Raw genomic sequence first — 14,014 nt, forward strand, 5'->3', positions numbered from 1 at the left:
TTTTTTTCTTTTGTGATTCAGATGGCGCTTGCAATTTTAAGCAACTTTCTATTTTACTCCTATTATTTTTTTCTTCGTTTTCTTGCTATCTTTATTTGAAAAAGAAGGCATCTAAGCTTTTTTTTTTTGGGGGGAGGTTCTGAACTCTGGACAGCACTTTTTTATTGGATGAATTTATCCACCAATCAGCAAGGACAACCCAGGTTGTTCACCAAAAATGGGCTGGCATCTAAACTTACATTCTTGCATTTTAAAATAGATACCAAGAGAATGAAGAAAATTTGATAATAGGAGTAAATTAGAAAGTTGCTTAAAATGTCATGCTCTATCTGAATCATGAGAGAATAAATTTGGGTACAGTGTCCCTTTCTAATGATAACAATTTGTTTATTTAAATTAAAGCAAAACCATACTATTCTAGGTTTCGTTTTTAATGCTTGCCCCCTCCACTCCTTACACTTAGGTCCTTGTGCAGATCTATTCCACTCCAAACAATCTTCTATCTATTGAGCTTCTTGGAATTTAGTATGGGTTGATTCTGAGTACATAGAGTTGCAAGGGAACAATGGGATTAAAAGGACAGAACTTTCAATGTACTTTTCGCTGAATCATGAAAGTTTATTATCTCATTGGCTTTAGCCTTACCGAGGTAGGCTCAGGAGCAGCAATTCCATACTGGGAGCTAGCTGCTGTTTTACCCAATGTGTTCAGGTAGCTCCTAGTATTAACTTGATGCCCCTTCAACAAAGGATACCAAGAGAATGAACACATTTTGTTAATAGAAGTTAACTGGAAAGTCGTTTAAAATTGTATGTTATCTGAATCATTAAAAAAAAAAATAATTGGTGTATGCCCCTTAACTTTGTATAGTTGTGGTGTGTGTGTGTGTGTGTGTTTTTTTTTTTTTTTTTTTTTTGTTGTTTTTTTTTTAAATTAAAAAAAAATAAAAAAAATCCCTTTTTCAATATACAGATTTTCATCCACACTTTTTTTCTCACATGAGGGGAGAGCTGTCCACTGAAACTAGATGCAGAGGGGGGGGGGGGGGGGCATTTGATTGTCTCCCCCCCCCCCCCATCATACATAATAGGGCTATTTGTTAAAAAAAATTCTCTGATAGAATTTAGCTTTTTTTTGGATAAATGACCACCCCCATTTCTTAATAGATCTCCTTCATTGCTAGTTAAATCATGCAATTGCAATTTTATTGTATTACTTTCGTGCAGATTTATATATTAAACCAAGATTAGTGCAAATAAGGGAAAGAGTTGACCTCGCAAGAGGTCGGCAAATTCACAGGGGGTGGTGTTGGAATTGTGAAAGTGTAAGCTTGTTGCCAATATGTTCAGCTTTCCTGCACGCTTCCAGATAAACTCACATCTGGATTTTCCCTCCTCTTTCCCCTGCTAATATCCATCCTTTCTTTTTATAGATGCTGCTGGGAACCGCAAGCTGAGACTCTGGCACTGGATAACGTCCACTTGTAGCTTGGAATCTGACATTGCAAACCTGACCCAGCTGTCTTTTCATAGTGTTCAGTGACATAACTTCGGACTGGTCACAATGAATGTCACAAGCTTGTTTTCCTTTACTAGCCCAGCGGTGAAAAAGCTGCTTGGGTGGAAACAAGGTGACGAAGAAGAAAAATGGGCTGAGAAAGCTGTAGATGCTTTGGTAAAAAAGCTGAAAAAGAAAAAAGGAGCAATGGAAGAACTAGAAAAAGCCCTAAGTTGTCCAGGACAGCCTAGTAACTGTGTTACCATTCCCCGCTCCCTGGATGGGCGATTACAAGTTTCTCATCGCAAGGGCCTTCCACATGTCATTTATTGCAGAGTCTGGCGCTGGCCGGACCTACAAAGTCACCATGAACTGAAACCCTTGGAATGCTGCGAGTATCCCTTTGGTTCTAAGCAGAAGGAAGTTTGTATAAACCCATATCACTACAAGAGAGTTGAGAGTCCTGGTAAGTAACTGTGTGAAGTTGGGGGCATAGGTGGTCTCATATTTGTGTCCCTTTAGTCATTGTTAAAGTAGTTGGTTATTTATAAGGAGAAAGGGGGAAAAAAAATACTTGTACAATGGATTTTAGAGGTAGCAATTTTTAAACAATTTGACTTATTTTCCATTCCAACATATTAAATATATAACCTTACTTATGCTGACTTGGTTATAACTCTCCAAATACAATTTTATTATTGTGGGGCATGTGCCTGTAAACCAGTAGAGCGCTTGTTTTGCTGATCAGCCAGTGGGTAATCATTTCTCTTTAGAGACTGGTTGTGCCATTGCATGCATTAATTCCCTGTTAACTGTCTTATATCTTAATTTATGCTTTAAAATGTTTCAAAGCAACAAATTGATATATAGCACTTTTTCTTTCCTAAATACATTTTGTACCTGGTGTAGAGTACACACAGACCTATCCCTTTTAAATCGCATCCTCTGGTCCATTTGCTAAAACTCTTACATTTATTCAAAGGTCAGCAGAGTGACTCATTTTGGAAGTCCTCCCCATGCATCATTGCATCTCTGATATGCATTGACACACTTATAATTACAGCTATATGTCGGACATGTCCAGCAGTTCAATCCCTTCATTTCTAAAAATACATATGGTTTTGTGACTTGCCTGGTGCGTTGCCCAAGGTGCACTGATTTGAGATCTTGCATCTACTAGTATTTTGTATCATCACTGACCTATTAAGAATCATAGCTACAACCCACCCTAGTAATGTTTCATTTGTTGTTCAATGTTATGCATCTCAGTCCTAGCACTCAAAGGGTTAATGAGGGGTGTGGGGGATTAGTGGTGATTCTGCATGAGACTGTGTAAAGAAAAGGTTTCAAAAGATGCGCTTTCCTTCTAGTCTGAATTAATAGCTCTTTAGCGCTTTTGGTTAGAGGGTTCCAGTTATTGCTAGAGACCAAGGGTAATTTAGTGTTTGAAATGCCTGCCTCTCCTGCATATAGCCTGGTGCCTTACACCTTTTTTATGTTTGTGTCTTATAAGAGATTGAGAAACACACATTTCAATGTCACTTGAATTAGGATACCTCTTCTCTCTGAAACCTTTCAGTTAGCCTTTTAAAATGCTTTATAGTTATTTGGTAATTCATCCACTAATAGTGCTAAAATAAGTTTGATTGTCAAAAGCTGTTGAACTAGCTAGAGAGTTTCACACTTTTATATCCACTTTCAGGGTTGCAAACTGTCTGAGTGTTTTAACACTTTGATATGCAGTGAATTTCCTGGACATTCACATACTGTTTAGCAAGTAGCTAAAGCTAGCTTCAGGATTCCGTAAGTTCTGGCACCATGGAGGAGGATTTATTATAAAGTCTACTCACAGTGCTGTTTCATATTGGCTGGCTTACACAGAGAACTACTTGTAACTTGCGATATTTCATTTTGCCCACCTTTCTTGTAGCCTAATATTGTGTGGTTTATATATTTTCCATGTCACCACATGCTTGTTGAGAGGTTAGGGGCAGTATGCATCATGGATATTTTCAAGTTTAATTTAGCGAAATGGCAGTGTTTTCCTTATCAGTTCAGTAGCTCCTCTATCTGTCCCTAATGAGCAGCAGCAAACTGGGTATACGAACCCATGAAAAAAGTCTGAGTGTTTAAGGTTTTCTGCAGTGCTTAGCAGGGTGGATGTAATTTAAATCCAATCTATTTAAAGTAATAGTCTATTCAAAATTAAAGTTTAATGATTCAGATAGAGCAGGCAACTTTCTAATTTACTCCTATTTTTCTTTGTTCTCTTGGTATCTTTATTTTAAAAAGGAAGAATGTAAACATAGGAGCCAGCCCATTTTTGGTGCAGAACCTGGGTAGCGATTTGCTGATTGTTGGCTACATTTAGCTGCTAATCGGAAAGCGCTACCCAGGTGCTCAACCAAAGATGGGCCAGCCTCTATGCTTATATTCTTGCTTTTCAAATAAAGATAAAAAAGAACAAAGACAAATTGATGATCGCAATAAATTAGAAAGTTGCTTAATTTCTATCTGAATCATTTAAGTTTTGACTAGACTATTCCTTTAAATCCCCTGTCTGTAAGACTTTTCGTTTCGTATTAGTAGTATTATTATTATGCTCCTGGGTTAATCATATAATATTTTATTGTTTCAGCTGTACTTTATTTATTGGAAGGAGAATGTTTACCATAACAAATTAAAACTAAAGGTAAAATAGTGATTAATAATTTAAATGGCTGTATATAACAATATAGGTTTCACTTTCATTCCAACGTATTTTTAAGAAGCGCAATGAATAGAAGATTATTTGGAGTGGAATGGATCTGTTCTAGGACCTAAGCAAGGGATTGATTGTGTATATAATTGCAAGGCAACAATGGGATTAAAGGGCCAGTCAACTCCAGAATGTATGTTTTTTGTTTGAAAAGATAGATAATCTCTATTATTCATTCCCCAGTCCTGCATAACCAACTCTGTTATATTAATACATGTTTTACCTCTGATTACCTTGTATCTAAGCCCCTTCTGACAACCCCCTGATCACATGACTTTTTTATTTATCTATTGCTTGCATTTTAGCTAATTAGTGCTGTGTTGTGCACAACTTCAGGTGTGAGCACAATGTTATCTATATGGATCACATGAACTAGCAGTCTCCAGTTGTGAGAAGCAAATAAAAAAGCATGTGATAAGAGGCTGTCTGTAGTGGCTTAGAAACAGGCAGACATTTAGAGGTTTAAATGTTATAAAGTATATTAATATAACAATGTTGGTTGTGCAAAGCTGCGGAATGGGTAGTAAACGAGTTAACTATCTCTTTAAACAATAACAATTTTGGTGTTGACTCTCCCTTTTTTTTTTTTAAATGGATGGAATGTAAAAATGTAAACTTTCATTATTCCGATAGAACAAGCCCTTTTTAAAACAACTTTCCAATGTGTTTATCTAATTTGCTATGTTCTCTTATCCTTTGTAAATCATACGCGAGCAGTAATGTACTACTAAGAGCTAGCTGCTGATTGGTGGCTGCACATATATGCCTCTTGTCAGACTCACCCATTGTGTTCAGCTAGCTCCCAGTGCATTGGTACTTCAACAAAGGATACCAAGATAATAAAGAAAATTTGATAATAGAAGTAAATCATAAAGTTGTTTAACTTTGTATGTTCTATGTGAATCCATAAAACATATATATATTTTTATTTTTAAGAATTACAAAACCATGAATGTGATGTCTTCTAGATATAAAAAATGACCAAAATAATCTTACAGAAACTTCTGGGAGAGTATAACATTGTGAATGGATTAAGTTACCAAAAACGTTTACAGCCATGAATATAGTCTCATGCTACACTTTTTATCAGATTTGTATCACCATGGTGCTTAAACGTTTTTGTGTTGTATGGTTCACCTTGACAGCAGAATGTAAACTTGATTAAAATATATTTAATTTTTAATATTTTATTAAATCTATGTAACAAAGACAATTGTGGAATTACCTTTAGGAGAGTGTCTTGCTTTGACACTAGCTCTGGATTACATAATGGTTAACAAATAAATAAGGTATGCTCTTACTGCTTTTGTTCATGTACTTACTCTGAGGACTGAGCCCTGATAAAATGCATAGATAGCTGGACAAAGAAATGTGCATGTTGCAACCCACTAGAATTCTGGCTTTATGTGAAAATGATTATTTAAATAGTGCTGCTTCTTGCCTACAATAATCTATGGCTTCATTCACCCATCTTTAATGTTAGCAAAACATTGTGTAAACACTAAATATCAGTCTTTTTGATCTCTGGCATGTGCTTTTTGCACATCTTTGAGATGAGTCAAGCTCTCATGTGACATTATTTGACACCACTAGCTGTTCCGTGTCTTTTATTTCCTCCTAAAGATAAAGAGATATACATTTTTGTTTTGTTTTAAGAACAATGCCCTTAAAATGTAGGTTAACTTTAAAAATACTTCATTCTGAAAGCCCCTTTATTTGTTAGCAATGTTCGCTGCACGTAGCTGCTAAAGACAGCCCACGGCAGAACGCTATTTGGCTGAGAGGTGACGTTTCCACCTCTTAGCCAATAGCTGTGCGGGCAAAACACGGCGCCAAGCTGGATTTTCCGCACAGCTATTGTTTAAGAGGTTGAAACATTGCCTCTCAGCCAAATAACGTTCTGCCGTGGGCTGCCTTTAGCCTTCATGAATGGAAAGTCCCCTTTATTTGTTACGATGGTAAATCCTAGCGTTTCACGAACGCTAGGATTTACCATCCCTTTAATGGAGGTGTAGCAATACAGTTTAGAAACGGGATGGAGCACTGCAGTTGCTGTATTGGTGTGAATGAAACAAGTTAGGCATGTTGAATATTGGTAAAGGTTTTTATTTTATTTAATAAATAAAAACACCTTTTCTAGTTTTTGCTCTCATGTGCTACTCAACTTTTTTTTTTTTTTTTTTTTTTTTTTTTTTTTTTTTTGTATCTTGCTCTCCCCACCACCACCTCAGCCCTTCCTTCCTGGCTTATTGTCCTTTTTGCTCATATGCTTCACAACTGTGCATCCTCCCAGCTGCTCCACTCCCTCCCTGACAGCACTTGGTCTGCAGATTAAGTTTCCTGCCAGCCACCCATTTTGAGGAGGATAACGGAATCTGTATTTGTATCTCAGGCATGGTATTGCATATGGAAATTGCAGCCACTTATGGAAGCTTTGCTTTCACAAAGTGTCACTGCATTCTTTTACTTTACTTGTTTTCAGTATTTGTCATACAAATATTTTCCCCTATCTGAAGTGCCAACTTTGCTACTTCAAGCATAATTCTAAATTGTTCATAGCATGCACATCTCTTGTAGGTAGCTTTGTTTTTCCCCTGCAAGAGGGGATGGACAAGTTGACATCTTGTGAGCTAACATTTCCACACCTCCAATATATACACCTCAATCATATATTTGCGATGCATTGAGGAAACAAGGTGGTTTTGATATCGTAGGACAGAAATATGTACTTTTACACCAATGTACTTCAGCTCTGAGTCCATAAAATATCCAAAAAATGTATGTGTGTGTATATGTATGTGTATATATGTATATATATATATATATATGTATGTATGTATGTATGTATGTATGTATGTATGTATATATGTATGTGTATATATATATATATATATATATATATATATATATATATATATATATATATATATATATATATATATATATATATATATATATATATATATATATATATATATATATATATATATTCTCGCAAATGCACAGGACTTGAAGAATTTAACTCATAGGAGCCAGATATGCCTGCTTCCTCTTTCTAGTTTAGGCTATTAAATCTAAAATCTATAAATTTGATGTGCTATTTTGTGCAGAGTCTCCACGTAGTGTCTTACAGAATTCAGTTTGCATTTTATGTACCCTTTTGTTACTTCAGAGGGCCTCTTGTACATTTTAAGAATGTATCTTGTGATTGTGAATTTTACATCCCTTCTGGAATAAACAGAAAAATGTTACTCAATGTTTACGAACAGGTGTCTTAGTTGACAGTCTTGTAACAATTCGGGTATCCTCAGATGTGCAGACATCCAACTGAAGCTTATCTGAACTCCTAATAAAGAACATTTTCTTACCGCATTTCTGAAGATTCTTGCTGTAGTTTGAAACTAATATCTTTAAGGGACAGTACACTTTAAGATTGTTTTTATATTAATGTATTTTCAATGACGTGTTATACCAGCTGCAGAGTATAAAATTTATGAGAAATTGCATTTTTCGGTTTGTGTATATGAAGTAGCTGGTTTTGTGCTTTTATACCACAGCCTATTACAATGGGTTGAGCTTCGAGTAATATCAGATCTCATTTTGTTATCACTTTTATGTACACACACTTGCTTCCTTTAATCTTATATTTGTCTAGAAAACCAAAGCTCAATACTTAGAGAGAACAATGGAAAATTATCATTTTATTACTTAACTATCATGCCCCCTACTGAGAGTGTAATCTCTTCTGCTGGCTGTGTTTACTTAGGCTATTCAATAGAATATACTCCAGTATAGAAACTTTCAGTATAGTTTGGGATACCACAGGCTAAATCAGCTATTCCAAATGCCAAAATAGGGGTAAAGGAGCTACTTGTAAACTATTTAAAACACTTTCTCTTGTAAGGTGTATCCAGTCCACGGATCATCCATTACTTGTGGGATATTCTCATTCCCAACAGGAAGTTGCAAGAGGACACCCACAGCAGAGCTGTTATATAGCTCTTCCCCTAACTGCCATATCCAGTCATTCTCTTGCAACTCTCAACAAGCATGGAGGTAGTAAGAGAGAGTGGTGAAATATTATTATCCTTTCTCCAAGAAGGTTTGGAAAAAGGATTGTCAGCTAGTTCCTTAAAGGGACAGATTTCTGCCCTGTCTATTCTTTTGCACAAGCGTCTGGCTGATGTTCCAGACGTTCAGGCTTTAGTTAGAATCAAGCCTGTGTTTAAACCTGTTGCTCCGCCATGGAGCTTAAATCTGGTTCTTCAAGGAGTTCCGTTTGAACCTCCTCATTCCATAGATATCAAACTTTTATCTTGGAAAGTTCTTTTTTTGGTAGCTATTTCCTCGGCTCGTAGAGTCTCCGAGTTATCTGCCCTACAATGTGATTCTCCTTATCTGATCTTTCATACGGATAAGGTAGTCCTGCGTACCAAACCTGGGTTTTTACCTAAGGTGGTATCTAACAAGAATATCAATCAAGAGATTGTTGTTCCATCCTTGTGTCCTAATCCTTCTTCAAAGAAGGAACGTCTATTACACAATCTGGACGTGGTTCGTGCTTTAAAGTTTTACTTACAAGCTACTAAAGATTTTCGTCAAACATCTGCTTTGTTTGTTGTCTACTCTAGACAGAGGAGAGGTCAAAAGGTTTCGGCAACCTCTTTCTTTTTGGCTAAGCTTAATCCGCTTAGCCTATGAGACAGCTGGACAGCAGCCTCCTGAAAGGATTACAGCTCATTCTACTAGAGCTGTGGCTTCCACTTGGGCCTTTAAAAATGAGGCTTCTGTTGAACAGATTTGCAAGGCGGCGACTTGGTCTTCGCTTCATACTTTTTCAAAATTCTACAAATTTGATACTTTCTTCTGTTAAGTGTGATCAGTCCACGGGTCATCATTACTTCTGGGATATTACTCCTCCCCAACAGGAAGTGCAAGAGGATTCACCCAGCAGAGCTGCATATAGCTCCTCCCCTCTACGTCACTCCCAGTCATTCTCTTGCACCCAACGACTAGATAGGATGTGTGAGAGGACTATGGTGATTATACTTAGTTTTATATCTTCAATCAAAAGTTTGTTATTTTAAAATAGCACCGGAGTGTGTTATTATCTCTCTGGCAGAGTTTGAAGAAGAATCTACCAGAGTTTTGCTATGATTTTAGCCGGAGTAGTTAAGATCATATTGCTGTTCTCGGCCATCTGAGGAGTGAGGTAAACTTCAGATCAGGGGACAGCGGGCAGATGAATCTGCATAGAGGTATGTAGCAGTTTTTATTTTCTGACAATGGAATTGATGAGAAAATCCTGCCATACCGATATGTCATGTATGTATACTTTACACTTCAGTATTCTGGGGAATGGTACTTCACTAGAATTACACTGTAAGAAATACATAAAGCTGTTTAATAACTAGAGATTATGTTTAACGTTTTTGCTGGAATGTAAAATCGTTTTCATTTGCTGAGGTACTGTGTGAATAAATGTTTGGGCACTATTTTTCCACTTGGCAGTTGCTTAATCTGTTTTTCTGACAGTTTCTGTTCTCCCTCACTGCTGTGTGTGAGGGGGAGGGGCCGTTTTTTGGCGCTTTTACTATGCATCAAATATTTCAGTCAGCAACTCATTGTATTCCCTGCATGATCCGGTTCATCTCTACAGAGCTCAGGGGTCTTCAAAACTTATTTTGAGGGAGGTAATTTCTCTCAGCAGAGCTCTGAGAATTATAGTTTGACTGAGATAAAAAACGTTTATTCTGTAATTTGTTTCCTGCTTTCAGAATTTGTTATCTTTGCTAATGGGATTAAACCTTTGCTAAAGTTGTGTTGTTTACAAGGATTGAGGCTATAACTGTTTCAATTTATTAATTTTCAACTGTCATAGATCTTCTGTGCTTCTTAAAGGCACAGTACGTTTTAATATTATTCTAATTGAATTGTATTTCCAAGTTGCTAGTGTGTTAAACATGTCTGATTCAGAGGATGATACCTGTGTCATTTGTTGCAATGCCAAAGTGGAGCCCAATAGAAATTTATGTACTAACTGTATTGATGCTACTTTAAATAAGTCAATCTGTACAAATTGAACAAATTTCACCAAACAACGAGGGGAGAGTTATGCCGACTAACTCGCCTCACGTGTCAGTACCTACATCTCCCGCTCAGAGGGAGGTGCGTGATATTGTAGCGCCGAGTACATCTGGGCGGCCATTACAAATCACATTACAGGATATGGCTACTGTTATGACTGAGGTTTTGGCTAAATTACCAGAACTAAGAGGTAAGCGTGATCACTCTGGGGTGAGAACAGAGTGCGCTGATAATATTAGGGCCATGTCAGACACTGCGTCACAGGTGGCAGAACATGAGGACGGAGAACTTCATTCTGTGGGTGACGGTTCTGATCCAAACAGTCTGGATTCAGATATTTCAAATTTTAAATTTAAACTGGAAAACCTCCGTGTATTACTAGGGGAGGTGTTAGCGGCTCTGAATGATTGTAACACAGTTGCAATACCAGAGAAAATGTGTAGGTTGGATAAATATTTTGCGGTACCGACGAGTACTGAGGTTTTTCCTATACCTAAGAGACTTACTGAAATTGTTACTAAGGAGTGGGATAGACCCGGTGTGCCGTTCTCACCCCCTCCGATATTTAGAAAAATGTTTCCAATAGACGCCACCACAAGGGACTTATGGCAAACGGTCCCTAAGGTGGAGGGAGCAGTTTCTACCTTAGCTAAGCGTACCACTATCCCGGTGGAGGATAGCTGTGCTTTTTCAGATCCAATGGATAAAAAGTTAGAGGGTTACCTTAAGAAAATGTTTGTTCAACAAGGTTTTATATTGCAACCCCTTGCATGCATTGCGCCGATCACGGCTGCAGCGGCATTCTGGATTGAGTCTCTGGAAGAGAACATTGGTTCAGCTACTCTGGACGACATTACGGACAGGCTTAGAGTCCTTAAACTATCTAATTCATTCATTTCGGAGGCCGTAGTACATCTTACTAAACTTACGGCGAAGAATTCAGGATTCGCCATTCAGGCACGCAGGGCGCTGTGGCTAAAATCCTGGTCAGCTGATGTTACTTCTAAGTCTAAATTGCTTAATATACCTTTCAAAGGGCAGACCTTATTCGGGCCCGGGTTGAAAGAGATTATCGCTGACATTACAGGAGGTAAAGGCCATGCCCTGCCTCAGGACAAAGCCAAAGCCAAGACTAGACAGTCTAATTTTCGTTCCTTTCGTAATTTCAAAGCAGGAGCAGCATCAACTTCCTCTGCACCAAAACAGGAAGGAGCTGTTGCTCGCTACAGACAAGGCTGGAAACCTAACCAGTCCTGGAACAAGGGCAAGCAGACTAGGAAACCTGCTGCTGCCCCTAAAACAGCATGAATTGAGGGCCCCCGATCCGGGATCGGATCTAGTGGGGGGCAGACTTTCTCTCTTCGCCCAGGCTTGGGCAAGAGATGTTCAGGATCCCTGGGCGCTAGAGATAATATCTCAGGGATACCTTCTGGACTTCAAATACTCTCCTCCAAGAGAGAGATTTCATCTGTCAAGATTGTCAACAATCAAGACAAAGAAAGAGGCGTTTCTAAGCTGCGTACAAGAGCTCTTGTTAATGGGAGTAATCCATCCAGTTCCACGATCGGAACAGGGACAGGGGTTTTACTCAAATCTGTTTGTGGTTCCCAAAAAAGAGGGAACTTTCAGACCAATCCTGGACTTAAAGATCCTAAACAAATTCCTAAGAGTTCCATCGTTCAAGATGGAGACTATTCGGACAATTTTACCTATGATCCAAGAGGGTCAATACATGACCACTGTAGATTTAAAAGATGCTTACCTTCACATACCGATTCACAAAGATCATTATCGGTACCTAAGGTTTGCCTTCCTAGACAGGCATTACCAGTTTGTGGCTCTTCCATTCGGATTGGCTACAGCTCCAAGAATCTTCACAAAGGTTCCGGGTGCTCTTCTGGCGGTACTAAGACCGCGGGGAATCTCGGTAGCTCCATACCTAGACGACATTCTGATACAAGCTTCAAGCTTTCAAACTGCCAAGTCTCATACAGAGTTAGTGCTGGCATTTCTAAAGTCACATGGATGGAAGGTGAACGAAAAGAAAAGTTCTCGTTCCACTCACAAGAGTTCCCTTCCTGGGGACTCTTATAGATTCTGTAGAAATGAAGATTTACCTGACAGGACAGGCTAACAAGACTTCAAAGTGCTTGCCGCACCCTTCATTCCATTCAACACCCGTCAGTGGCTCAATGCATGGAGGTAATCGGCTTAATGGTAGCGGCAATGGACATAGTACCCTTTGCACGCTTACACCTCAGACCACTGCAACTGTGCATGCTAAGTCAGTGGAATGGGGATTACTCAGACTTATCCCCTTCTCTGAATCTGGATCAAGAGACCAGAAATTCTCTTCTATGGTGGCTTTCTCAGCCACATCTGTCCAGGGGGATGCCATTCAGCAGACCAGACTGGACAATTGTAACAACAGACGCCAGCCTTGTAGGTTGGGGTGCCGTCTGGAATTCTCTGAAGGCTCAGGGACAATGGAGTCAGGAGGAGAGTCTCCTGCCAATAAACATTCTGGAATTGAGAGCAGTTCTCAATGCCCTCCTGGCTTGGCCCCAGTTGACAACTCGGGGGTTCATCAGGTTTCAGTCGGACAACATCACGACTGTAGCTTACATCAACCATCAGGGAGGGACAAGAAGCTCCCTAGCTATGATGGAAGTATCAAAGATAATTCGCTGGGCAGAGTCTCACTCTTGCCACCTGTCAGCAATCCACATCCCGGGAGTGGAGAACTGGGAGGCGGATTTCTTAAGTCGTCAGACTTTTCATCCGGGGGAGTGGGAACTTCATCCGGAGGTCTTTGCCCAAATACTTCGACGTTGGGGCAAACCAGAGATAGATCTCATGGCGTCTCGACAGAACGCCAAGCTTCCTCGTTACGGGTCCAGATCCAGGGATCCAGGAGCAGTCCTGATAGATGCTCTGACAGCACCTTGGGACTTCAGGATGGCTTACGTGTTTCCACCCTTCCCGTTGCTTCCTCGATTGATTGCCAGAATCAAACAAGAGAGAGCATCAGTGATTCTAATAGCACCTGCGTGGCCACGCAGGACTTGGTATGCAGACCTGGTGGACATGTCATCCTGTCCACCTTGGTCTCTACCTCTGAAACAGGACCTTCTGATACAGGGTCCCTTCAAACATCAAAATCTAACTTCTCTGAAGCTGACTGCTTGGAAATTGAACGCTTGATTTTATCAAGACGTGGATTTTCTGAGTCAGTTATTGATACCTTAATACAGGCTAGGAAACCTGTTACCAGAAAGATTTACCATAAGATATGGCGTAAATACCTATATTGGTGTGAATCCAAAGGTTACTCTTGGAGTAAGGTTAGGATTCCTAGGATATTGTCTTTTCTACAAGAAGGTTTAGAAAAGGGTTTATCTGCTAGTTCATTAAAGGGACAGATCTCAGCTCTGTCCATTCTGTTACACAAACATCTGTCAGAAGTTCCTGACGTCCAGGCTTTTTGTCAGGATTAAGCCTGTGTTTAAAACTGTTGCTCCACCATGGAGTTTAAACCTTGTTCTTAATGTTTTACAAGGCGTTCCGTTTGAACCCCTTCATTCCATTGATATAAAGTTGTTATCTTGGAAAGTTCTATTTTTAATGGCTATTTCCTCGGCTCGAAGAGTCTCTGAATTATCAGCCTTACAT

At 39.0% G+C, this 14,014-nt stretch overlaps 1 protein-coding gene across 1 annotated transcript in view; it reads left to right on the top strand.

Annotated features, from left to right (window-relative positions):
• Window positions 1-14,014, top strand: part of SMAD1 (SMAD family member 1) — a 195,697-nt gene that overhangs the window by 20,899 nt on the left and 160,784 nt on the right. Inside the window, exon 2 of the mRNA XM_053703706.1 lies at window positions 1,433-1,963. Within this exon, the coding sequence (XP_053559681.1) occupies window positions 1,564-1,963 (400 nt within the window). The 5' untranslated portion in view covers window positions 1,433-1,563. The remainder of the gene's footprint in view (window positions 1-1,432; window positions 1,964-14,014) is intronic.

The sequence above is a fragment of the Bombina bombina genome, chromosome 2 (assembly GCF_027579735.1).
Source record: "Bombina bombina isolate aBomBom1 chromosome 2, aBomBom1.pri, whole genome shotgun sequence".
Lineage (NCBI taxonomy): Eukaryota > Metazoa > Chordata > Amphibia > Anura > Bombinatoridae > Bombina > Bombina bombina.